The sequence below is a fragment of the Dermacentor silvarum genome, chromosome 4, assembly GCF_013339745.2.
Source record: "Dermacentor silvarum isolate Dsil-2018 chromosome 4, BIME_Dsil_1.4, whole genome shotgun sequence".
Taxonomy (NCBI): Eukaryota; Metazoa; Arthropoda; class Arachnida; order Ixodida; family Ixodidae; genus Dermacentor; species Dermacentor silvarum.
The window spans coordinates 7,248,076-7,274,404 of record NC_051157.2 but is presented as its reverse complement, the minus strand read 5'-3'; the positions used below and the strand labels follow the sequence as shown (position 1 = coordinate 7,274,404).

Below are 26,329 nucleotides of genomic sequence, written 5' to 3'. Positions count from 1 at the left end.
CTTCGTGTTTCCATCCATCCATATGTGGCACTGGTAGTGGTGCACTATCTCCTGCCTTTGTTGCCATAGCTCTGATGTAGCTCACTGGATGTACCAAGTTCCTCGTGGCACTGGCATTGTGCTGCACCATCAGGAAGGTGCTTCCTGCTCTTTGGGTTTTGGGACCTTGGTACGCATGGACGGTGCACGCCTCTCGTTGGTAAACTTCACTATCCCAGAGGAGATTTCGCACTTAGCTTTTTAAAGCATGACGTTGACATGGGCAGACACAATTGCTTTTATCCTCTTCAGTTTGTGGGACTGCACCTACACACAACTTAGGCCTCAGCCAACATTTGCTCAGAATCATTAGGTCGGCAAGTTGAACATCTTGAGTTCCTTAGCACAGTCTCTAGAGATTGCTAGCATTTTTCCACTGGCATTTTTTATATGAAAAACCGTAAACACCCTTTTTGTTCGCTCTAGTATTATCATGTCCATTGTTTCCTCAAGCACACAGCCCTCATGGGTGGCTCGTGCCCTAAGAGCACATACAGTCACGCAATAAAGGTTAACAATGTAAGACCACAGTTATGCATCATGCTCATAGTTTTCAAATCCACACAATGCTTGGGTCATAAAGCACAATCGCTCTACAATTCTGTATTTTTTTTTTTGGCATATACAAATCGAAGACGCTCAATGTTGTCTGCTCAGTCTGATCGCTCTAGTCCCATAAATCCACTGGCTGGATTTCTAATAACCTGATTGGCACAATGAGTGGTTGTGTACCATCAAATCACATTTGCCTTGGGCAAGGTAAACTAGCTGTACATCATAAAACAGCAAACCATTTCCATCAATGTTGGCATCTTTTAGTCTCGACGCTCATTAACGAACCATGATGATGCCACACGAGAGGAACACAAACAAATCTATTTCACTTGCACAACAGTTATGAAACCAAACAAAGCATGCTGTCAGTAAAATTCAGAGAAAAGCCTGAAAAAATGAGACAAGATGGTAGGTCTGATAGCTGCTGTGACAGGAGGCTAGGATGAGCACTGGAGCTCTTCTGAAAATGGCAGCGAGTGATGCACAGTACTTTGATGTCCAGCTTCTACCCAATTGAGAAGGCCACCCATCAGATTGAAGAACTAAGCGCCAGCATAAGAGAGATACCATGCAGCTGTTCTTGGACTGCTCGACACAACTGCTCAGGCAAATCAAATATGATGCAGTGCCTTGGGGAGTCCAGGTTGACAAATCGAAGATGCCTTTGAATGATTCTTAAGCTAAATTTTCACAATGAGGTGTTTTCAGTACCTTTACTCAAAAGACACTGGAGAGGAGAGGTGCTTCCCACCCATATTCTAATTGGTGGCTTTGGTGGAGTTGAGTAAAAGACCTTCACAAGGCACTTGTTTGTGATAGGAAAACTGCTTATTAAAATTTGTACTTTTCTTACATTTGTCCTGGAGCAGGCATTAAAATCTGTTCAGAAGTTTCTTGATTCACTGGGAAGATATGGCAACAGCCCATTCCTGGCTTCACTGTACGGAAGTGGAGAACTGCCCCAATGTTTCTGCAGGTAAGCCATTTCCCTGCAATAGTAGTAATAGAACTGAAAGCATGTTTATTCTGTGAGGCTTCCTTCAGGTTGAAGACTGAGGTTCGTGTAAATATAGCCGAAAAAAAAGAGTCATCATCTGCTCTATGCAAAAGAAACACAAGCATAATGCCTCCGAGAGGCCAGCAATGGGTCTCCTGTGATGGCCTATTGGCAGCTTAATGTGCGATACATGGAAAGGAAATGACCGTAAATAACATGCACTTTGCACTGTGGCTTGCTTATATGCAACTGTGCAATCAGTGTGATCACACGGGATTCACACGTTGCCTTGCCAGCTGTGATCCAGCGAAGCCAAGCTGCTGGCCAAAAATACTGCTGCTACAGCCGTCAGTCTAGTCCATAGGTGTGATCTTGCCAATTTCGCAGATAAGGACTATGGGTATAAATGTGTTGACAGCGAGATTACTTTTTGCCTGCTTGTCGCCAGCCACTACGCCTGTTGTAGAAAAATTTACATCACAGCTGTACTTTCTAGCCTAACCAGTGCCTCTTTGTTGGAAGTTGGCAAAGTTGCGGTTTGGTGTTGGGTCAATGTCACGGCATCTTTGTTTGCGGCTGCCTTGTTTGCAACAGTGCACATGCAGATCATGTCCAAAAAAATTGAGTGGTGCACCATCTGGGCATCTGAAATTGCAGGTGCCGTTATATTACATTGGTTCTAGGGGTAGTTGGCAGTGCCCCTAATAAATATGGATAATTGTATAGATCCAAAAAGCAAAGCAACTGAAAAAATTGGTCGACGGCTGTATGTGGCATTTTTACTACCAGAAAACATACTGAGTAATGAGCAAACAAAGAATTTGCATCGCTATAGCAGTGTCTGATCTTGCATTCTTGGTCTCATTATAGCAGGGGAACACTTCATTAAAATAAAACACGACCACATAAGATTAAAATAAAATGTGACCATTCAAATAAAACATGACTTTCTTATTAACTAGTTAACTGATTTCTCGTGCAATTAACGTCCACCTCTGAGTAATCCAGCTCAATGACAAGAATTATGCTATCTGCCACAGGCGATATTTAAAAATCGTGTGTGGTTAAAAAAAAAAGAATGCTCGGTATTTATGCTCTTAAATTTAGGTTTGACTGAACTGTGCTTTAAGATGAAAGAAATAGCAATAACGTGCAGAAGAGTATAGGGTAAGCTACTTATACGGGAGATTGAAATTCCAAGACAATGAGCAAAACGAGAACAAGAGCCAATGTTTACACAAGTGGACTTGTCTTTTTCAAGGCAAGTTCGCCTTGAAAAAGACACGTACACTTGTGTAAACGTTGGCTCCTGCTTTCATTTTGTTCTCATTTTGCTCATATGCAGCATGGTCACTCATCTCTGCTCTGGTTGTTGCATGCAACACAAGGTTTCATTACAGTTGCAATTTTAAAATACCAACAATTAGTTGCTAATTGCTGCTAATTATTGTATCGTCTAGATGCATGTCTAGTGTACCAGTCAGGCAGTATTTTGGCACCGGATTAGGTACAGTGGAATCTCGATGATACGAATCTCACGGGGTCACAAAAAATATTCGTATTAGCCGAAATTCGTATCATCGAAACACAATTAAAACTAGCTAAATTAAAGAGTCAGAGGTGAACTCACTCAGGCCCACATACGTAAAAAGCATTTACAGTATAGATCACTTATAACGTAACCGTTTATAGTGCAGAATTGGCTACAAGGCGGCCTTTACCGACTCCCGTTTACCCTCCCATAGAACTCCATGTATACACATACCGCTTACAGTGCAGCCGCGTGAGACGAAATACCGGTTATAATGCGGCTTCCACGGGAAAATCTCGCCAACAAGGGCGGTAGCAAGCACGCTTCTCAACGAGGTGCGCCCACCGATGGGAGAGGAGATCAACGAGGGCGATGCGGAGGAGGAGCATGAGACGTGGAGCATGAGTCTAAGGGTGATAAAATCGTCGCCGCGCGGGAGACGTGCGCCTTTGCGGAGAGCGAACGCACAGCGAACAGCAAACGCGACTACTGTCGCGCGAGAGGCCGTGGGGGTATGGAAGGGAGGGAGGGAGGGAGGGAGGGGTGGGGGGGGGGGCGACGCTGTGCTGCGGCACCAAATGCGTATCTTGCAACTGGGGGTAAGGGTAACTGGCGACGCAATCTCCCCACGCGAAAGGAGCAAAGCGGGAAGGCAGGGCGGGATGGAGGGAGGGCGGCTTTTACTCTGCCAACAAATGTGTTCTTGTACTTTGCGCCTGTGCCGGCTGTCGGTGTTGTCGCGCGCACCGTATCTTGAAAGCAATCTCCACACGGCACGGCTCTGACCTTTGTATGCGCTGTGCTTATGCCACTCAGTTTCCATTGAAGCGATAGACCGCACGAACCTTCGCTTGCTGCGGTGGGGAAAAGCACAAGCGCCTGCGTGGGGAAAAGCACAAAAGCGTCACCGCTTCAAACTCTTGGCGCCCAGACGCGGCCTCCGCGCTGGCCGGCGCCGCGTCTGCACCTCCGCGCCAAAAGAGAAAGGGAGAAAGCGCGTGACTGCGTGCTGTTTTCTTCCATGGCCGTCAGTGGGGCGGAGTTTATTTGTATCAACCGACGCGGGCTGGAAATCGATTCGTAACAACCGTTCTCTAGTACGTTGCAAAGTAATGGGACTCGGCCGGGACCACAGAAAAATTTGTATCATCCGGAAATTCGTATTAGCAGTGATCGTATCATCGAGATTCCACTGTAGTCACTATGTCCCAGTTAAACACACTACATGGGCTTTCACTGCTTTGTAGAGAAAGACCATCGCAGGGATTGTCAACATCCCTAGTCCCTATGCACTGTTCCTTCATTTATGGTCTTTCCCAGTACTAACCCAGTGTAGTGATGCTTGGCATGAAGCAGCCATCCTATTTATCACATATAAGTGCTGATGAGCTCGTGCGTCAGTTACTAGGAATCGGTGGGTTGCAAAGTTCGATTCCCAGAAATGTGGCAGCATTTTTTTGTTCGTTTGTTTGCACTGCTACCCAGGACTGGTCAGAGTAGTATTTGGTGAGGTGGTTTTATGAGATAGAGGCGAGGCTTTGCCTTATCTGTAAGAGTATACAAGATTGATGAGGAAAGTGACATAGAAAAAACTGCAGGGTTGATCTAAGAGTGTGGCCACTATCTACGGTGCATGCATGAATATTTTTGAGCATTCAGAGTTGTACTGTGAAGCCCCATAATTTATGGCCTTTCTTTCTCGAGGACTCGGGTTTACCTGACTGGTTGTTTTTTGTGGTTGAAGAGCAGAAAAAAAGCTTTTTTTTTTAAGGAAATGAAAATTTAAATAATGCATCTACTCAAAAGTATCACAGATGAATGGTTGAAAAGGTGACAATGTGAATTGTAAAATCATTATCGGCATAACCATTGCCTTTGATAGAGGTAGTGTATGTGTGGATATTGCCTATAGACAAGCAGCATGTCTATAAGCAAACAATCAGAGTACAGGAAAAAAAAAAAAAACAGATGATTATAGTGATGCTTTTCTTCTTTGCTGTTTGCCACTTCAAACAGTCCTTGCAGATTAACTTTTGAAAACTTGGTCACACATATTGATTTTGCTCACTTAGAGAATTCATGGCATTAAATTAGTCGAAAAACATTTTTTTTTTTCCCTGCACATAAAGTGATGGTAGCACTGTTGAATCTTTGCTGTGTCATGCTTTTCTGCTTAGTTATAGTAGTACAGTGTTATGTTAGTGTCTTGGAATATTGTGCTACCAAGTACCTCACATACGTAGATCCTTTACATCCTTAACCTGTGTAACTGAGCAAGAAAAATAAAGCACGTAACTCCATCTTCCAAAATTCCTTGCTCAAAGCTTTTGTGTGCCATTTTATTTTATAAAATCCTATGCATGGCCAAATAACAGGTTTTTCACAGCATTAACACAGTGACCTCAATCTCCCTATTTTTGAAACACTGTTGGCCACATTTATTAGTGTCATTGGATGTGAGCATTTGCATTAGGCCAGTCTGAGCATAGCACACTGACTTGTGTGTTGCAGGCTGTGTGCGGTCTATGGAGGCATCTATCACCTGCAGAGGGGGCCCAGTGCTCTCCTGGTCAGTGAAAACGGTACTTGCATAGGAATTGTGTCCAATGGCAGGCGGTTCAATTGCAGGTAAGTCTGTCATTAATGTATTGTGTTTATAAAATAAGGCATTCAGCCAGCATTAGCAGTAGCTTTTTTATTTATTGCAATATATCTTGTTATGGAATCAGTATTAAAAAAATGAGTATACTTTGTTTTGTGCGATCTTATATTTGACGGAGAAATACTGTATAACCTTGTGTAAGGGCCATGCCCCTAGATTTGGGAGTAAATAATTTGGGTAAACATTTCCCTTTTTTTCCACGTCAACTGTAGCCACACTACTGTATCTCAGCATGGTATTGTTGGATTGCATACATGCATGTTGGGGTCTCCTCTGGGGGAAGAAGCTCGTCGACTTAACTGCTGGCAACATCATGAAATTTGTTCGCACCTGTTGCTTGTGCCGTCACATTTTCTGTGCATGCGAGACTTGCAATGCTTCGTGTGTACGTCATTGCTCCTATGCGACCCAAAAGGTATGCAGGTGTTTGACATTTCTCCACACAGCCTTACGCATCGCACATTGTTCGAGGATAGCTTCACCTTTGAAAAGCACGCTATTGGTGTGGTGCATAGAGACATATCACATGGTGTCAGTCATCGACTAAGTGCCAGCAAAATTGTATGCTTGTGCTGTAGCACCGTGTGTTCGAGAAATGTGTGTGGCATCGCCCATAGGCTTCATGCGTACTGTATGCGTTTAAACAGTGAGATTTTGTCGCTGCTGCACCAGCTGGAACATACATAGACATTATCAATTGTAACTTTTTGTTAACATTTTGCATGAAAGTTCCGGCAGTTTTTTTTTTCATCATGCGACCTTAGATGCGGTGCAACATCCGAGGATGGCTTCACCTTGTAACAGCACACTGTCAGTGATCTAGATTATGACTAATGGGGCTGCAAACAAAGCTAAAATGAAGGCTTTGCAAGGTCATTTCACATGGCAGCAAGCGTGTTAGTTCTTTAAAGGAGATACAAATTTATTTACTTTTTACTTGTGTATGGGCCTTGTCCAAAAATTCGGGCCCAATTCAGACCCTTACACAAGAATAAATGGTATCTCATCATTACTGAACAGTTTTAACATATCTTAAAGGGACAGACAACCGCTTAAAACGTGAATCGAGATAACCCTGCTGATGGAAAGATTGCCTATCGTACTGGCTAAAGCAAGCCATGTTTTTCTCAAATGAATTTATATTTTTATTCTTTGCTAAAAGTTGCGAAAAATGACCTTAGGAGCCCCACACGGCTAAAACGAGAAGATGCATGAGAGGTCTACCACGTGACCTATTAATGTATGAAGTTCCTGGTGTTTTTATTAGTGCAGTAGATCGTCGCTGATACGTTTTTCAAGGGACCGTTAAAAAAAAAAAAAAAAAAAACGTAACAGCCAGGAATTGCAAGAGCCGGGAAACAGGAAACATTGAGAAATGGGAGTAGTGTTGAACTGCACACAATATTGTTTTAATTCTTACATGTGAAAAAAAGTCGTAGTTTCGCCCGACATCTGAAGTATCGATTGCGATAGCAAATTAGTAGACAGTTATACAAAGTAAGAATAGTAGTTTTATGGTCCGTATAAACTTGTAAACATTCGCTTATTAACTACAGTTAAACCTGCTTATAACAAACCTCCATATAACGAATTCCTCGATGTAACGAAGTTTTTCTATTCCCCGCCGTTACTCCATAGAAGCACAGTTATTTGAGACCTCTATGTAATGAAGTGGCAGCGGGAGACCCCCTCTAAATAACGAATTTTTCCTGCCAACAACCTAGAGATTTCGCCCCAAATTTTGTCATTTTTGCACGAGCAGCAACCGGAAGCACCTTCTCCGCCGCGACGGAATGTGAAGCGGCGGCGTTGCATTTGGCGCGCTCGAATTCACGGCGACTGCGAGGTGAGAGTGAGCGCACGTGTGCGTGCGTGCGAGTGTGCGCGAGGCGGGCCTGCATCCCTCGATCTGGCGATCTTGCCCCCATGGGCGTGACCTTTCTTTCCCCTCCCGTCATTCAAACCTGATCCCGCTGCTTGCTGCAGCTGGCCTAGCCCGCCAAGCTGGCACTCTCCTTTTCCAGCTGATGTTGCCAGAGAAAAAAAAAAAACATTCTTTTTTTTTTTTTCTCAGCGAGCGCACGCGCGCACTACGTCAGGTTGGCGAAAACGACCCCCTCTATAGTCGAGCGCACCGGCGCAGCCAACGTAACCGGCGGCTTCCAACGCGCCCCGATGGGCCCGGCGCCGAATTGGCTCCTGACCCATTCGCACGTTGGTCGCGCCGACTGCGCCGACCCAGAATGCCATTTCACGCGAAGAAATAAAGGCGCCCCCGCTGCTTCGACGATGGTCGCAGACAGCCGTTCAAAGCGGTGCGCGGGCTTGGGATCGTTCTGCGCATGCTCTGAAGATAACAGCCGTCGGAGTATAGAGGAGACGGCGTTTCGGCTGGCGCAGCACAACCAGTGTAGCGTGACTGGCCGCAAATGACGCTGGCCCGCGCGCCGATAACGTCGGACTATAAATGGGCCTTACACGATGCTACGACGCGATCAGTAAGCGGTAAGAATCGAGTAGATACGGTAAGCGTTTCTTTTTCGAATTTCGTGCTGAACCTGCATATAACGAAATCCTCTTTATGAATCCAACTAAGTTTCTCGGGAATTTGTCAATTTCGTTATATCCAGGTTTAACTGTATATTAACAAGCATGGTGTCAGCGCCCACAGGCAAACATGAACACATCACACTCGATGAGCGCGGACACGCGCTGTCAAATGCTGGCGTGAGGAATTTAAGCGCCACTGCAGAAGCGAGCGAAGTGACCTTCGTGCTGTTGTCTATCACTTCAACGCAAACTGAGCGCCGAGAACACACAGCACGTACGCACCTACACTGCGTAGACTCTGCCCCCAATGTAGATCGCTTTCAAGATACGGCTCGCGCGACCGCACGCCGCCCGCGCAGTACGCAATTGATGCCAGAGCACGACTGTGATTTTGTAGCAATGCCTTATGACTAGTCTTATCACCCACTGCTCACGGCCGGCTGATCCCGTTGATAACGCGAGCGGACCATCGCTCTGACCACTGACAAAGCGCGATAAGCGCGAAAAGGCATTATTACCGGAAAGGCATCGATACAAACTACCAGCCCACAACGCTGCCCGCTATCCCTCCCCCCTAGCTTTCTCGCCAGTGTCTTGAGCGCAACGGAAGAAGGCGCGCTCCCTCTCTGCTTTTCTTTCTTTCGCGCGCGAGATTTAGATGCGGTCGTCGGCTCCCCTCGCACATACAGCATACGGCGCGTGGCGACGGCGTTATCGCCCTTGGACTTTATACGGAACATCTATGAGCCAAAACCAATCTTAGGGCCACATCGTGTCATAGACACCATCTTTAGATAGCAAATACGGATCTCAAGGGCCATACTTTTGCTGGCAGAAACCGAAAATACGTCATAAGTGTCGCCCCCGGCACTTTGGGCGGCCAATGCCATCGTCAAGCAACCAAGCCAAGCGACATGAAAAGTCAAAATGGCCGCTCGGGCCGGCGCGGGGTTGCAGTTCGCAACGTATGATGCGGGAACGGTCCCACAGTTGCGAAGTAACAGAGGGGTTACCAATGCATTGAGTTCTATGGGAGCTGTGCTGGGACCGGCCGAAAACGACGTAACAGCCGGGAAAACGCAGCGCCCAAGAACGTAACAGTGGGGTTCTACTGTATTGAAATACAGTACACTTTTCTCTGTTATAAGTTTTTTCTAACTTACAATGTGCAGATAGGCCTTTGTTTATAGCCAGTAGAAAAGTGGTGCTGCCTTGATGAGTTGGCTTGGCTTGTCTATCAACAGAAAAAATGTCACAGTTTCGCCCTAAGGGCGAAGCAATGAATGCGATAGCAACACAGCAATGTCATACGAAGTAAGGTGAGCGGCTTTGGTAGCAATATTAGCAATATGAATTGTATAGTAAACATGAGCTGATTAAGTAAGCAGGTGTGCTGCGGCGTAAGTAGACCGACATGAAGAGAGACTCGATGACCACGAGAAGGCGCGTGTGAAACGGTGGTGTTGATGAGAAGCGCTTCCCGTGGGCAGCGCGTGCGAAGGGACACACCTGTAGCTCTGCACTGCCGACCCGGGCAGCATTGCATGTGTAGCGTGCGTTGGAAAATGTGGCCCGACTATTACTAACTGATTGAACAAGCGTGGTGTGAGCGCGCACAAACAAACATGAATAGATCACACTGAATGACTGCAGACAACGACTGTCAAAACGCTGGCAGCAAGCGTATACGACGCAGCAACGGGCGAAGGTACGTGCGGTCTATCGCTTCAACGGAAACTGCGCGGCGAATGCACGGCGCATAAAGGTCAGAGCCGTGTGGAGATAAGCGACGGTGCGAGTGAGCGACGAGCGCGGTTGTTGGCAGAGTAGAAGTGCCCCCCCCCCCCCGCTCCCTCCGGCGCTGGCTTCCCGCTTCCTTGCTTGCGCGTGGGAGATTGAGTGCGTTCGCTCTCCGTGATAGTGCGCGTCCCCGCACGCTTCTGCTCGGGCATACGGCGCGCGGCGAAGATTTTATCTATAGGGAACCTCACGCCGACGGCAGAAATCCGGTTGAAGTGTCCATATAATTGCTATCGCAATAATAGCGATGATGGGGGCCAGCCAGCCATGGCGTAGGTGTGTACTTGTGGAAAAACGCGGCACAAGTCTGTGAGGCAACGCAGACTTATTGTACCAGCTTTTTATTTTCAAGAGTGGTTGAAAAGGTCAAAATGCAGGTGGTTAACCACAGTTGCACTCACGTCTGTGAAAGCAGAACGATGGGCAGTTTTCACAATTTGTGAGGCAAGCTATCGACATTGCTCTCACTTCTCAGCGTTGCTGGAGGAGGGACTCATTTTTAGAGGCTGCTCAGGTTGAAAAATTCTGCTTACAAAATATCCTCGTGCTTTTTGAAGTAACCGCTGCAGGTGTAAACACTACCGAGGGTGAGCTTTTCGTTGCGCCATAAAAAACTAGGTCCTTAGAAATCTGTTGTCGGTCCCTTTAAACAGTAAACATTGCAGCGTTCTTTTGTTTGCTGGCATTGTTTCCAATGTGTCCAGTTTGCCTGTTTACTATGTGCATGTTCACACGTTCAGTGAAGTCATGCTGTGCTGCCTAGTCAGCTTTCCTTGATACTCTTGCTTCTTTGTCTTTACTTGAGCACCATGGATCTTCATGTAGACCTTATAAGCACCATATGTGTGCATATTGTATTACGTGTCTTGTGGTGTGCAGATGGGTTGTCATGGGAGCAAGCTATGCCCCACCTGAAATTTCATCGAGGGATACACGAAGGTAATTCCTCTGGCATGACAAAATGACACACGTATCTTTACATGCAACTCCCATTGCTTGCAGAGTTTCGCGAGCCATCGTTATCTCTGATGAGTCACTGCTCCCAGCAGAAAGAGAGCAGGTAAATATGACTCGATTGTCATGTTGACTGGTGTCAGATTGCCTTAAAGGTACAGAGTCTTAATCTTTAGCTCGACCCTGTGCTGCAACAAAAGAAAAAAAGAAAGGCATACTGTTTCGAGGGAAAAGTTTGGCTGTTTTCTTATTGCATCACCTAAACAAAATGTTAATAATCGTACACGTATAAAATGGGAAACTAGCCATAGAAATTACCTTTCTCACCACGTACCATTCCACTCCAAATGTATTTGCAGCGGTTCTTTCTCTTTGGGAATGCTAATTCCTGTTCTCAAGTACCTTGTGCACCCAGTGGGTAGTTGACATTGTGTGCATATCTAGATTCCACTTAAAAAATGAGATAATGTTGCATAAACGACTCTTATTACATTCATCAGCAATTCATTTTTACAGATTGCTGATAAATGTTAACTCAAATATTAATTAATTTTGCCACAGAATCTGAGGACATGTTTCTCGAAACTTGTGAAGTAGAGAATTTTTGCTAAATGAATATGCTTTAATTGCTGCTCAGCTTCAACGGTGCAATTTGGACATATACTCTAAGTAAATAATTGCAGCATTAATAAGTATAACTTGTAATTAGCTAACATTACCCAGCAGTTTGTAATGCAAGGAAATGTCTGCCTATTGTAATACAGCTGATGTGACAGAATTGGGCGCTATCTGCCACAGTTACCACCAAGTTTTTAGACACGCATGTCATTTGTGTGTGTAGAGAGGTATTCTTCTTGAATTTTGTGCTTCAAAAATATAGAATGAGCTAAGCCGCAATACTGTGTTGAATAGCAAACTTCACGATGGCGGAAGTCGCAAATTTGTGCAAGACCACCTGCACGTCATGATAACAGGTCACCCATTGCAGCATGTTAAGAGGCTCTTTGTCAAGCCCATGAATATGGCTGCATTACATGTGTATTGCATTAATGTTATAACATTCACTTTTTGGTCACTTTCTGAGTTCATGCAAACACAGTATCCTAATTGAAAACACTTTATTACCTTGTAGTAATTGGTGCTGGGAAATCAGTACATCTCTCACTGTAGCAACAAAACTGGGAGTGTATTTTTGATCAATCACTTTTGGTATCGTGAAATCGAGTGACAAGCATTCATCAACATCATGACATGCCCATAGGTGATCTGCTCAATGCACACTAAACTATATTTATTGAAATAAAATGTATCCAAATATATTGACATCTTGCATGGGTGTGCGAATATTTGAAATTTCGAGTATTGGTTCAATAGAAATAATATTCAGTTTCCAGATTCAAAACTGTTGAATATTCACTTTCGTTTGATCAGAATAACAACACTGACTGAATTTATAAAAAGAAAGACTGGGGGGGGGGGGGGGGGGGGGGAAGTGATGACTGCTACGAATAATTCTGTTGTTGGAAAGGCGCAGTTGCAGGGATGCATCACTTCTTAAGTTGTACAATAATTTCCTAGTCATTCAATAAGGATGCTTCACCTTTATGCAGCTTACGAATTTGTTGTCTGGATTTAGATTTATTATTTAGTCATTCTGACCACGTTTGCATTCCTTTAATACAGTATAGTGATGAAGTGTTACACTTAGCACCTTCAACAAACATACACAATGTGAATCTGGTGGCATACTTTTCTTTTGTATCATTACTGCCATTGTCATAGTGCACCAAGTTTGATCACTTTTCACTTGTTTCTTGTTTACAAGCTCCTTAGTATACTGGATGTCCAATTGTGAATGGCATTGCATACATTAAGTACCGTATTTTCCGGCGTATAAGTTGCTGTTTTTTTTTCCGAATTTTTCGATGATGCATCTTATAGAACGGTGCGACTTATATACGTTTTCTTTCAAAGTTGGATTGGATGCTATGGGCACACGAAGCGCACTGGGTTGACCTCCTCTGGCAGTTGCTACAGGTTGTGTGCGGGCTATGGAGGTACTGGGTTCTTGTGATCGAGTTGCCGAGCGCCGTGCGAGAAGGATGGAGCACCAATGCAAATGGTGGCAGGCCGACTGCGAGTCAACAGACCCCGAAGTTGTCGCATCTGCAGATTGCTTTCAAGATGCATCACACACCACTGTCCAAACTACGCAGTTGCTACCAAAGTACAAGTCACCCCCCCTCTCTCTCGCACTGCCTTCCCGCTTTCTTCCCTTGTGCACAATTCGGCTCGCCATCGCACATTTTCACTCGCACATACAGCATATGGTGCGCGGGGACAATGTTATTGACCACGACGGCAGAAATAGACCTGGAGTGTCCATATCATTGCTATCGCAATTATATAGGAATGGCACCCATATGCGTGCACGTGACCTGCATTCACGAATTGAAACGTCACTCTAATTTTTTAAATCACTTACTGAATGAACAGGTGCGTCTTATACACCGGTGTGACTTATATAGTACATTTCTTTTTTTAAAGAACTGCCATTCTGAGGGGGGTGCAACTTATAGACTGGAAAATACGGTAATGTGAATGGTTGGCTTTTTTTTTGTAAACCAAACGGACAAGATGTAACTTTCGCATTTCACTTTGTTTGGAAATAACAAAATATTCTGTTTGATTTGATATTTTATGGTTGATTTTCTCGAATATTCATATTCGATTTGGAAATACGCCCCTAGTATCTACTCAAAATGATGCTGCCAAAATGATTGATCAAAAATATGGCTCTGGATGGTAAAAGATGTTGTATGGATATGAAGTTGACAGTCAGTGTTGCAGCGTTCCTAAAGTGATCTCTCCAACTGCTTGCCTTGGCAGATCACACTACTCAGACTTCAACGAAGTGACCAGCTACCACATTCAGTTATGGTACAAGAGCAGGGGCCTGGCATGATGGTCTGTCCACCTGGACTTTGTGAGTGCTCAAGCTGTTATCAGAATGAGGGGAAAAGGCAACCATGCCGAGGCAGCGGCGGCACCTTTAGGCCTAGCTACCTAGTTAAGTAGGCTGCCCTGCCATTGTCCCTGAAACATCTTCAGACTTCTTTAAATATGTGTGCCAGCAGAAAGGTCCACCACCGTGAATCACCAAAGGTGATGAATTATACCGATGAAGGCATGAAAATATTCCAGTAAAGTTTGCATTAAAAATTATGTGACTATACACAAGTTTGCAAATCACATAGAACTTTTGAACTAACCGATATTGAATGATGGAGTGCATACTGGAACATGTTTCTGCAAGGCAGCAAACATCAAGTGCATGACATTGATGTCATCAGAAGAAATAGCTGTTGCATTCATGTTCTTTTAATATTTCACTCTGGGCACACTAATATTTGCGATAAAACAAAAAGCTGTGCCCCTCTTCCATCTTGTTACCCTTGTCTCTGTGCATGTTTGTTTACATACCAGAGGGAAAAAATGGCACTTCAGTGTTCTTTGAGTAAACGTAACTCTAGAAAATGGGAGAAGTGGCCAGTATAACGCAAATATTCTTGTTTCATTCTGTTTTTTTCTTATTGCCTAGTGGTCCTCGTGACAACATGTATTTTTTTTGTCTGCTGGAAAGAATTTTAGTGCAGGTGGACAGGGACAAGAACGAACATATTGACACCATGAACTTCAACAGATATTCTCTTGAAATTGACATGCCTGGGGGTGTAGGATCAAACCCCGGCTGTGGCAGCCACATATCAATGGGGTGAAATGCAAAAATGCCAGTGTACCATGCATTTAGTGCACATTAAAGAACCCTAGGCGGTCAAAACTAATCAGGAGCCCTCCACTACAGCGTGCCTCAAAATCGTATTGTGTTTTTGCTACATAAAACTCCGGAATTAAAAAAAAAAATTCACACACTTCTCTACTTGTGCTAAAATGCTTTCCAAGAGTGTTTATAAACATTCCCAACAAAAAGCTGTACTCTTGTCTCTAGTCACAAAATGGAGGAATGCAAATATTTTAACATCTAGACCTCCACCTGCAAGTAGTGAAGGTGAAAACATCGAGGCTATAAGTTGGCACTAGTCTTTCACTTTGCCAGTCCTAATGTTACAAATTGTCTAGCTTTTCTGTAATGCTTATGGACCGACACTTTGATACTGCTGGTTCATTGTTTCACATGCATAGAAACAGTTAAAGGGACAGTGCAACACATGTGCCTGCCTTAGTGTCTTGTGGTGACATTTTTACGCGTTGAATAACCCTTATATCTGTAGTGACTAATATGTAAACCATAACATTGAAGCTAAAATTGGAAACGGAAATAAAATAGTTTAGCCCAGCCCCAGTTTGCTGTTGACAACACGGTGTTTGGGGCAGAACCCCGCACCTTTAGTGAAGTCACACCTGAGTGACATTCATTCGCACAAGCTTGTGTTGTGAAAAGTTATGGAAAACACATTGCTTGCATTTCAATTTCTTTTGTTGCAGATATCGTTCACTTGACCTGCCCCAGTGTTCAGCAAACTGCCGAACAAGACTTGGAGCCCGCTGTGAAAATGCTTTTTGACACCACACAGTCACCTGAAGGTACGGGCCACCGATTCAGGCTGAAGGCACAATTGCAGAATTTCTTTGGCACTGCCCCCCCCCTCTGTTGTCCTATGGCATCTTTGGAGTACAGAAGTATTCTGGGTCCAGCACTGCACTTAGGTGGTTCCACGTTACAGTCCCCGCCAATGTCGGAGTAATGGACACTAGTTGGCCTTTGCATTGAAAGGATGAATGAACGAATGGTTCTGTGTTAGTGCCATGCCTTGCTCTTGGCATTAAAACAAGCTGGGAAGTGATATGCCAGCATTATATTGATACTAATATACTTGATAAATATACTTTGTAAATAGTCCCTAGTGCTTAATCCTTTGTTCGCGTAACAATATCTTTAATAAGGCAAAATTCTGAATGTACTACATCAGGTCTCTGCTTTTACAACAGTGCCATGATCTCGAAGCTGCGCTTTTAGCGCACTGTGATGCCACAGCTGAACCTCAGACAAGTGGAATGCAGTGTGCACAATCCTGAATGAGAGCTAGTCTTTTGTTCTACTGAATTGAATTTAGAGTGTCAAAGGCATGGATAGCAAAAGCCAACTGCAAAACACCTATTGTATTATCCTACGAAGGCAAGGGCAATGAAATGTCACATTTGTTTTGGATGCCACCTATACTTACGTGCACAGTATGTACTTTTAACATTACATCCTGTGTTTAAATAAAGGCTGGCAGTACTCCGTACAGCCTGTATGAATGCGGTATAGAAACCTCTCTTTGGTTGTACAGGTGAGGACAAGTCTAAGCCAAAGGCATTGTACATACTGTACTTCAATGTTGAAGACACAACGCAAGCACCCCTGAATGAAAACTGTCCACCTGGGCTGATACTTGTCTCATCTCCAGGCCCTCACTTGGACTATGAGCACCCAGTCAATGAGGTAGGCACCACATGCTGTTGTTTCATACCATTGTCAGCTAAATTTGTTTCCTCTTCAATTGGCAAGTTGTGCCTTTCATTGCTCACTTCTTAGCGTGCTTGCTATTACCATTGTGCACAGCACAGATTGCATCTGACAGATAAGTGGAGTGCTGACTCTGAAGAGTTTTGTCATCCTCTGTACCTTTTTGCGCATGAAGTGCCTGTGCCAACAGGATTTCAGCTATGCTGCCACAAGAGCCCTGCAAAGTTTATCCAAATATTTCTCATTGTCAGTCATCACACAGTAAAACAAAGCAAACTCCACAGCACTTGTGGGAATCAAACTTCTTCCCTCGACCTCCCAAGATTAGCTATGGGAGAACAGTTAACTGGGCAAGTTGGTAACAGCTTATAATTATGATAGCGGCAAAAAAAAAAAGTAGGCAAGAAAGAGAGAGGTGTGATAGGACTAGGTAATTAGTGACTAGCAATTGACATTTCTCCAAAGGAAATCTTTATGTACAACAGTATGCTTGTTCTTTTTGTAATGCCAGCGAAGAGCATGCAGAGTAAAGCATATTTTTAACTGTTTGCTTACTACGCCTATTGGAATTGATCAATTTGATTGATAGTTTTTCTACGTGCTGTTAAACATTTCTGTTGGAATTCTTCTACTGGAAATGTCATGCACTGTATGAAATGACTGCACTTTAATTATTTGTCAGATTTGACCATTTGTAGCAAATTGGAGAGTCCGGAAAAATAAAACTTCAACTAGAGGTATCGTTAAAGCTAGCCTCCAGTGCTCCTAGAACTTCCTCAGTAAAATGACGCAAAATTGGCACTTCGTCTGTAGCGGCGGCGCTCGGCGTCAGCTCCGCGAAGTTTCGTTTTCTGCCGTTATCGGGAAGCCGCGTTTGCCGGTGTGGGTAGTTTCGTTGGCCGGCCTGGGACAGCGCAGCTGCTTCCCTCTGCGCCATAGCCGCAGCGTGCAAGGTCAACACGTGACTAAAAAGTAGAGGAAGCATAAAGGAGAAGGAAGGGTTCACTGCCTTTTTCTACGCGTGGCTATGGTTGCGTGGCTGAGACGTCGGCGCGTACACGCATGTTCCGGCGGAACGCAGAATCGGCGACCTTGCCATTTGAGAGAGGGTGAAATTTCCGCCGCGTTTTTTCTTTCTTTCTTCTTTTTTTTTTTTGTTCGCGCGCGACATTGAGGGGTCTCTCCTAAGCTTTTACTCTATGGCGGTGCTGGAGCAATGCCGGTCGGAGGCGCCGCCGCGTGATTTGGTTCGAATTAACGAGATTCGACTGTAAATTGAATGCAAATGTTCTAGCCGCATTCCTCGACTGTCACATACGCGTGGCGGCTCGGTGCACATGTTTTGCATATGTGCGGGCCTTGAAAATTGTTGCTTTGGTTATAGTGCGGTACCGCTTATAATGCGGATATTCGCGACTCCGGCGACTTACGTTATAAGCGGTCTACACTGTATATCCGGTCCTGCACTATAAGCGGTCTATACTGTATGTCATATGTCCACTTTAGCCTATTTAACAGATGCCATTCATAGAGTTTTGATACTCATCCTGCACTATAAGCGGTCTATACTGTATGTCATATGTCCACTTTAGCCTATTTAACAGATGCCATTCATAGAGTTTTGATACTCATTTTTGGCGCAGAGTTAAACAGTTTGAGAGCTTGAGCTTAATTTTTTTTTCAGTGGTCACATATTTTCAGTTATTTCTTGTAAAATATTTTGGGTCTTCGATAAAAAATTCCACTTCGAACAGTTGATAAAATTTAGCCACCTGTTGCTACATGCCAGCCCTGCTGCTTTTCCTTTCAGGCCAGGGAAGTCTTTCACTGTATGTATCCGAATGAGGAGTTCCTTCCACGGGCACCCGATCCGGAGGAGATCCTCCTTGAGCATGAAAATAATCCCGGAGACCATGGGCCACCTACTGAGGAAAGGGATGGTGAACCGACTGCAACCAAGACTGAACTGGGCAAAGAGCAAATGGAGAAGAAGGGAGACGAGCCAGAAAGTGGTAAAGGCGATGACGTCAATGCCTCCAAACGTGTTCTGGCCACATCCAATCCTGGTGGCGCCACTTCATCTGGGGATTCATGAAGTTTGACATACTTCATCTGTGCTTACAGAGTTCCTCCTGTACATGTAAATGTGTTCTTTGAATTAAAATGGTGCTTAGTCTTTCTAAGCTGTTGGCCGCATTGTGGTTGGCATTATTAAATTAAGCAGTTAGCAAGTTTGGTTGAATGCATGAAGCCCAGGGCTCCACTGCATCTGGAAAAAGCAACTGGTAAGAATAATTACACGGGTATTTGAACTTCGCCTCTGGCAGTATTAAAAAAAAACAAAAAAAAAACAATGTATGAATTTGCTCTGCTGTTGGATTGCATATTTGCTATTCCAGAAGAATAACTTTCACTCTAGCTTGTCTTATAGATTGCCCTCAACTTTTTTCTTAATGGGCTATAAACAGCTTTCAACACATTGTTATGCATCTGGAAAAAGCAACTGGTAAGAATAATGACACAGGTATTTGAACTTCGCCTCTGGCAGTATTAAAAAAAAACAATGTGTGAATTTGCTCTGCTGTCGGATTGCATATTTGCTATTCCAAAAGAATAACTTTCATTCTAGCTTGCCTTATAGATTGCACTCAACTTTTTTCTTAATGGGCTATAAACAGCTTTCAACACATTGTTAAACATTACCCTGGGAACTCTTCACAAGCAATACTGTGCATTGTACCAACGCCTACTAAATAAACTGTGCCTGGAATGTCGCTCTTTTTCCCATAGAGAGCTCCCTGCCGCGTGTTATGACCAGGCGCCATGCGAGAGTGCTCGCCTCCGCACCACCTGGTCACGTGACACTATCGGCGTAGCCAATGGCGTAGCCGAGAGCAGCCGGCAGTGCGCTGTCCGCCGGCGTCCCTGAAAAAAAAAAAAAAAAAAAACCCCGCCGGCGTAGGTTTCAGCGCCGCTAACGCCGCGCGGAAATTTGCAACTCTGCAGCAAATTTTTGTACTAAAACAAACTGACCAGTGACAAAAAGCCCCGTAAGGTGACTCGCATGATCACACAACAGCAATAAAGAAACCACTTGAGTGTCTTCGTCTGCGTGTAGCAGCAGTGACAACGCGCGTCGGCAAGGTGTCGTCTGCTCGCGACAAGCCAGCCGCTCGGCTGCCGGCGGCCGCGCGCCAACATGTTTACAAGGATTGCTTATCAGAGGCGCTCACCTCCATACCGGTGGGGGAGAGAAAAATCCGAGGGTAGGGCAGCGAGATTGTGGCTCATGTTCCAGGCATAGTTTTTATAGGAGGCATTGATTGTACATAATGATGGCGATTTAGTTAGTGTAATTCGGGGAGTCTGGAAAAATAAAACTTCGAAATGAGGTATCGTCAAAACTGGCCTCCAGTGCTTCTTGCACTTCCCAAATCAAGAAACACAAAATGTGCACTTTGGTCAACTTGGCTCCATAATTTTTAAATGACAGTAGCAGTGAACACAAGAAGCTTTTGTCAGGTTGTCTGACTACAGTGAATAAAAATTTTACTTTGTTAAAAAAGTTTGAACAAGAAAGAATGAGGCACACATAAAATTTCATCATGCACCTAAAGTTTGCATCTCTACAAGTGTGCAATAATGCTTTCTGTGCATTTACCAACTCAGCTGCTTCGCTTTCATTCTCTATGGGTCTATCCCATTCTGCTTGGCTTGGTGTGTGCCTTATGCATTATCATCGTTATGACTGCAGTTTCAGCAATATGCAGTGCTATGTATGTATAGTTTCAAGCACTAATGCTCACAAACAATTTCGGGTGTCATTTTCACACTGTACTTTAAGGCTCAAATAATAATCACCTAGCATAAAGTTATGTGTTCACCATAGTCTTTCAATCGATATACTGTATTTTCACTGTAATATGTAAGACCATATTTCTGTATAGGTCACTGTCAAATGATTACTCATAAGCAGTTTGGTCAATCTCCAAACATATCGCGTGAGCACGCAAGTATATATAATATAGTCGTGTTCGATACTGAAGGCTAGCTACGGTTGCCAATCGATAATTTGGACTCGACGGGGACCGTCAAAACGTCCGAAGTACTTATTTGCCCAAAAATAAATGGCTTTATTCCACAAGTGGCCAGAAAAGATGTGCCATGTTCTTGGATTGTCACTTTCGGATATACTTTCAATTTTGCGTGACAAGTGTAAGACGCATCGGCGTCCGTGAGCGACGGCATTCTTGGCACAATGGCAAGCACGCTATCTTATCACTTTGTGGGAACGCTGCCGCCCGTCGAAGTGTCTGGTGCTGGCGCGAAATATCGCGAAAATGAGAGTCAAAAATCAAAGCCCCTTTCTTGAAGATGGTTGAATGCGAAGCTTTCGCCCATGCAAACTGAATCAAAGTCCAAAGACAAAGACCACGCAACGAACCCAAGTAATGCTGAGCGACCCGATGCAATGCATATGTGATTTGATTGCTTGTTTAGGATTGTATTTTTTCAATGTTCTTCTTTCTAGGGTTTTACGTGCCAAAACCAGTTCTGATTATGAGGCACGCCGTAGTGGAGGGCTCCGGGTTAATTTTGACCACCTGGGGTTCTTTAACGTGCACTACAACGCAAGCACATGGGCGTTTTTGCATTTCGCCTCCATCGAAATGTGGCCGCCGCGGCCGGGATTTGAGCTGACTGAGCCACCCCGGCGGTTGAAGTTGAATGAAGACTCATTTCGTTAAGTTGCATAGCCTTTATTTTAGATCATGTAGCCGTTGATTACAGGCAGACACTCACACTTTCACGCACTGCATGCCGTTGCCGATACACGGGATCGTGCACGATCGTGCTCGCGCTTACGTTCGCGTTTGGCAGGCTCTTCTGCCGTGTGCTGCACCCGTGGCCTACCCATGGTGACGGCCGGGATTGCATTGCGTGACGCGTGTAATGCAATGCAGATATATACAGTTCGTCTGGGTAGCGAGTTCCCATTGTTCTTATCGGTACAACTGGGGATGTAAACTGTAGTGTTCTATGATGGTGTGCGCAGATGCGCAGATAGTTCCATTGTGTAAGTTAGCTTTCCTGCAGTGCGTTTTCGGTGCTCACAGACGAATCCGGTGCTCACGGCCTAGACATTCCGTGGCCATCATTTTCTAGCAATGCCTTTCATGCTACCCCTTTTTACGCATTTTGCGCTTTGTCACTGGTCAGAGCGACGCTCCGCACGTGTTAGTAACGGTATCAGCCAGTCACGAATGGTAGATGATAACAGTGGCATAGAATCGAGTGAAACGTGTTGCTACAAAATTGCAGCCCGTATCTAGACCACTGTCACGCTGTCGCTACAGATAGGCTGAACGAAGCAGTGGTATAGCCAAAAATTTATTTCAGGGGGGTTCTCCGCCGACAATTACCACTGCTCCCCCTCCTTGACCTCTCTCTCTTTCTCTCTCTCTATATATATTGTAAGGCAGCAGCACAGCTGTTGTCGGCTGAGCCACGCGCTGAACGAAGAAGACACTCACAGTGATGATGATTATGTATAGGTGAAGAAGATGAAGGATGAATATTGTGTTGACACTAATTTCCCCCTCGCGCGTAAGCGGCCAACCTGGCTGCTGTTTATACCGGTGCAGTACGCCGTTGGAATGGTTTTAGGCACGAAACGTGTACGATTTCTGTGCCACGGTAGCGGCCATTGGAAGGCGGGACAGCAGGAGTGACGCGGTAGTTCACTAGCGAAGTTTGCTTGACAACGATGTAGGGCTCTATAAAACGTGACTGAAACTTTTCACACAGGCCAGGAACTCGAGTTGGTGTCCACAATAACACTTCATCTCCAGGGTGGAACAGAACGACGCGGTCAAATGCATCGTAGCGAGTCTTCCAATCCTGTTGACTTGCTTCGGTGTTGAGGCGGGCACGAAGGCGACACGCGGCAAGGCGAGATATTAACTGCTCACTCCTGAAGCCGACGAATTTACAGGGACATCAAAGAAAGAGACGTCGAGGAGAGAGAGAGGTTGACGCCTGTAAACTAGAAGGAACGGTGAGTAGCCAGTAGTGCGCTGTGCAGCGGTATTGTAGGCAAAAGTCACGAATGGGAGGATGGTATGCCATTTGGTGCGGTCAGCGTTGATGTACATGGATATCATGTCAGAGAGAGTTCGATGAAAGCGCTCTGTGAGGCCATTAGTCTGAGGATGGTAGCTGTGGTAGCCGTCTTATGGATGGTGTTACATGTGTGGAGGACGTCCTCGAGTAGCTTCGACAGAAACGTCTTGCCACGGTCACTCAAAAGGACGCGTGGTGCTCCATGTCGTAGAAAGATGGCTTCCAAGAAGAAATTCGCAATCTCCTCCGTGGATTCTGAAGATAGCGCAGCTGTTTCGGCGTACCTGGTCAAGTGGTCAACTGCAGTGACGATCCATCTCTTGCTGCTAGCTGATAATGGCAGCGGTCCGTAGAGGTCAATCTCGATGGGTGCGAATGGAGCATCAGGACAGAGAAGAGGTTGCAGCAGTCCAACCGAAGGTGAAGTGGGACGTTTGCAGCGCTGGCAGAGCGAGCAAGAAGCGACATATTTCGCCACGCAGGTGACAAGGCCAGGGCGCATCGAGTTCAGAATGCCGTCACGATTAACAATGCCTAACACTGCAGCGCCACAAAATAAAAAAAACAAAGCCATCCTACTCTCCTGGCCTTTACGGTATACCTAGCGGTTATCACGATGTCAGCAGAAAGCATCTGGTGATGTCAATAGTGGTTACGATTTCCATTGGTCGAACAAAGGCCTACGACTTCCGGTTTGTCTGCTAGCAGGTACGCGCGCTCCCTGCTCTTTCCCGTCAAGTTGCTCGGTTGTGCGCCCTTGCGAATCGGTAATTACAACCCGCAACGCAAGTGCCAAATCGCTCTCGTTCCATCCAACACAGTCATGCTTACCAGTCTGATTAGCTGCGCGAACAGAGTGCGACAGTGCTGGCCTTTCTAGACGTACGCGCAAGACAGGGTCCATAGCGGCACGCTTCGCTTGAGCACGGGCCGGCACGGCAGCCACAGCGGGTAGCACGTTACCGGCACGGTAACTCGCTGCACGCCGTTTGCCATTCGCGGGCCGCCGTTCGACAGCGGTTTTGCTCTCGAACGGCGACATTTCTTTGAGGATGAGACCGGGACTCATTTATGCGGCAGCCTCACCGCCGCTGATCGCTTGACGGCGCCGATATCGTCGCTAAGCCTTTTCCGGTTCCCTTCAAAGCTAAAGCGGACTGTGCTTCGAAATGAATTTCCGACGCTCACAAGCCGCAATATTTTCTTATTGTTGTTATCGCACTTCGCAATAATTATACACAAAGAAGAAAAATGGCCGATATTAGCGGCGCCGTCGACTGCGATGCGAACACACCTGAGCCGGTCGTCTCCCGTCGGTAGCCGTGTACTGCAGCTTAACTGCAGCCGATGTTTTGTCGCCGGTGGCGGAGGCGCGCGCAGCTTCGCGGTCGTCGATTGGCCCGTTGATCGTGTTGCGGGCGGTGCACCGGCCGAACTACTGTCTACTCTGGACACCTCTCGCGCGGCAGACATTCCATGACGTTCTACGGCACTGGGGGCTGGTTCGCCGTCAGTATATTTCCGGCTAGCGTGGACGTGCCTTAACCGGAAATGGACAACGCATTGGCGATGACGTATGTCACGTGACATTTGGAGGAGCACTCGGCGAGGAGGAGAGACCAGCTGATGAGAAGAGTAGCGAAGGAACGAGCGAGGGCCGTGTTTCGATCATCAAACGCGTGTAACTCCGCTATTACGGCACCATTCGGGTACGTGTTCATTGTAGACTCGTGCACAACTGCAGCACCACAACTAAATTTCGACCTCTGGGTGGTTTAGGGGCCTTTAATAGCCTTGCTGGCAAAGTGGCACTTTTTGGTATTCAGCTGAAGGCCAGCAGCAGAGAGACAAGTCAGAACTTCGTCTAGGCACTGCGAGTGTAGTTTGGAAGGTTGAAGAAAATATGACTATGTCGTCAAGGTAGCACAAGCAAGACTTCCACTTAAGGCCCCGCAGAACCGTGTCCATCATTTGTTCGAAGGTTGCTGGTGCATTGCAGAGGCCAAAAGGCATGACGTTAAATTCGTACAGTCCATCAGATGTTGCAAAGGCAGTTTTTTCCTTGTCGGCCTCGTGCATCGAAATTTGGCAATAACTTGAGCGTAAGTCAAGACTGGAAAAGTATTCCGCGCCTTGCAATGAATCTAAGGCGTCGTCAATGCGAGGCAAAGGATATACGTCATTTCGGGTTATTTTGTTCAAGGCATGGTAATGAACATAAAATCACATTGAGCCATCTTTCTTGCACACCAGCACGACGGGTGACGACCAAGGGCCTGCGGAGGGGCGGATGATATTTCGCTCCAGCATGTTGGCAACGTGCTTGTCGATGATCTCTCATTCGGCGGAAGAGACGCGATATGGTCTATGGCGGACAATACAACTTCCATTGACTTGTATGCGATGAGTTGCTGCTGAAGTCTGTGCCAAGAGAGGCGAGTGTACGTCGAAGGAAGATTTATGTTTCGACAAGAAGGCCAGTAGTTGATGTGCTTGCTGTGGAGTCAGATCCGTACCGATTGCGTTAGCGAGAGCAGTAGCAGGAGCAACATCTGCAGGTGGGCGTGGTTCTGCAACACCAGTACTCGAAACCATCACTGAGACAGGCTGTGCGTCCACACCGCAAACCATGACAGCACCTTTAGAAAGCAAAATCGGCTCATTTGTGACGTTGAGTACTATGAGAAGGGCCGTGCCATTGATGAATCAAACGATACTCGACGCTAGTGCAATTCCTTTGGATAGGAAACGGGCTGATGGGTGACTAGAACGTTGCCACTGTCAATTACGTCGGAAGCAATCACAAGAAGTTGCTCGTGGCCAGGTGGCACCACACAATCGGCTACTGTTCGCAGACGGTGGCGGGACTGAGACCCCTCGTTGGTGTCATCGGTCCCGTGCATGTGGACAAGGCGTTGTCAGCAAGAGATGAAAGCGGCAGCGCCAAAAAGAAAGTCCCAACCAAGAACGAGCATATAAGCGCAGGAAGTCAGCACTGTAAACGGAATATGGTGGCGGATCCCATCAATAAAAACTCGAATGGTGCACTGTGCCGATGGCCGTATCGTAAGGTTATTCGCGCTACGTAAAGGAGTGCCATGGTAAGGTGTAGTGACCTTGTGTAGACGAGAGCACAAATCGGCATGAATAACAGAAATAGCGACTCCCCTATCAACTAATGCTTGAACAGGCACACCTTCAGCATACACTAATAACAAATTGGCCGGGCTCTCTGGAGGTGCTGTTTGTCCGAGCGATGCAGCTTTCCCTCCAAAAACTGCACCACCTAGTTTTCGGAGCGGTAGTCAGAGTTGTGGGTGACTGGCAGCAGTGGCGATGTTGAGTGTCGGAGAGGGGAAGGAGAGCGGCGGCGTCCTTGACGGTAATTTCGAGGCGTGTCGGTGGAGCGGGTGGGGAGAAGGAACGTGTTGAAGGGCAGCGCTGGTATGGGCTCGGAAAGGACACCAGATCCCTCTCGTAAGCATCGTAGCCGCGGTGTTCGTCCTGCTGGCGCTTTCGACAAAACCGCGAGATGTGGCCTCGAATGCCACAATAATAACAGATTGGGCGGGACGAGCGCCAGGGGTA

At 45.9% G+C, this 26,329-nt stretch overlaps 1 protein-coding gene across 1 annotated transcript in view; it reads left to right on the top strand.

Annotated features, from left to right (window-relative positions):
- The window catches only part of LOC119449377 (rab proteins geranylgeranyltransferase component A), a 41,404-nt gene extending 22,594 nt beyond the window's left edge, over positions 1–18,810 (top strand). Inside the window, exons 8-15 of the mRNA XM_037712547.2 lie at positions 1,464–1,570; positions 5,634–5,750; positions 11,014–11,073; positions 11,137–11,194; positions 13,978–14,074; positions 15,595–15,693; positions 16,443–16,594; positions 18,429–18,810. Of these exons, the coding sequence (XP_037568475.1) occupies positions 1,464–1,570; positions 5,634–5,750; positions 11,014–11,073; positions 11,137–11,194; positions 13,978–14,074; positions 15,595–15,693; positions 16,443–16,594; positions 18,429–18,713 (975 nt within the window). The 3' untranslated portion in view covers positions 18,714–18,810. The remainder of the gene's footprint in view (positions 1–1,463; positions 1,571–5,633; positions 5,751–11,013; positions 11,074–11,136; positions 11,195–13,977; positions 14,075–15,594; positions 15,694–16,442; positions 16,595–18,428) is intronic.
- Positions 18,811–26,329: the final 7,519 nt, after the last annotated feature.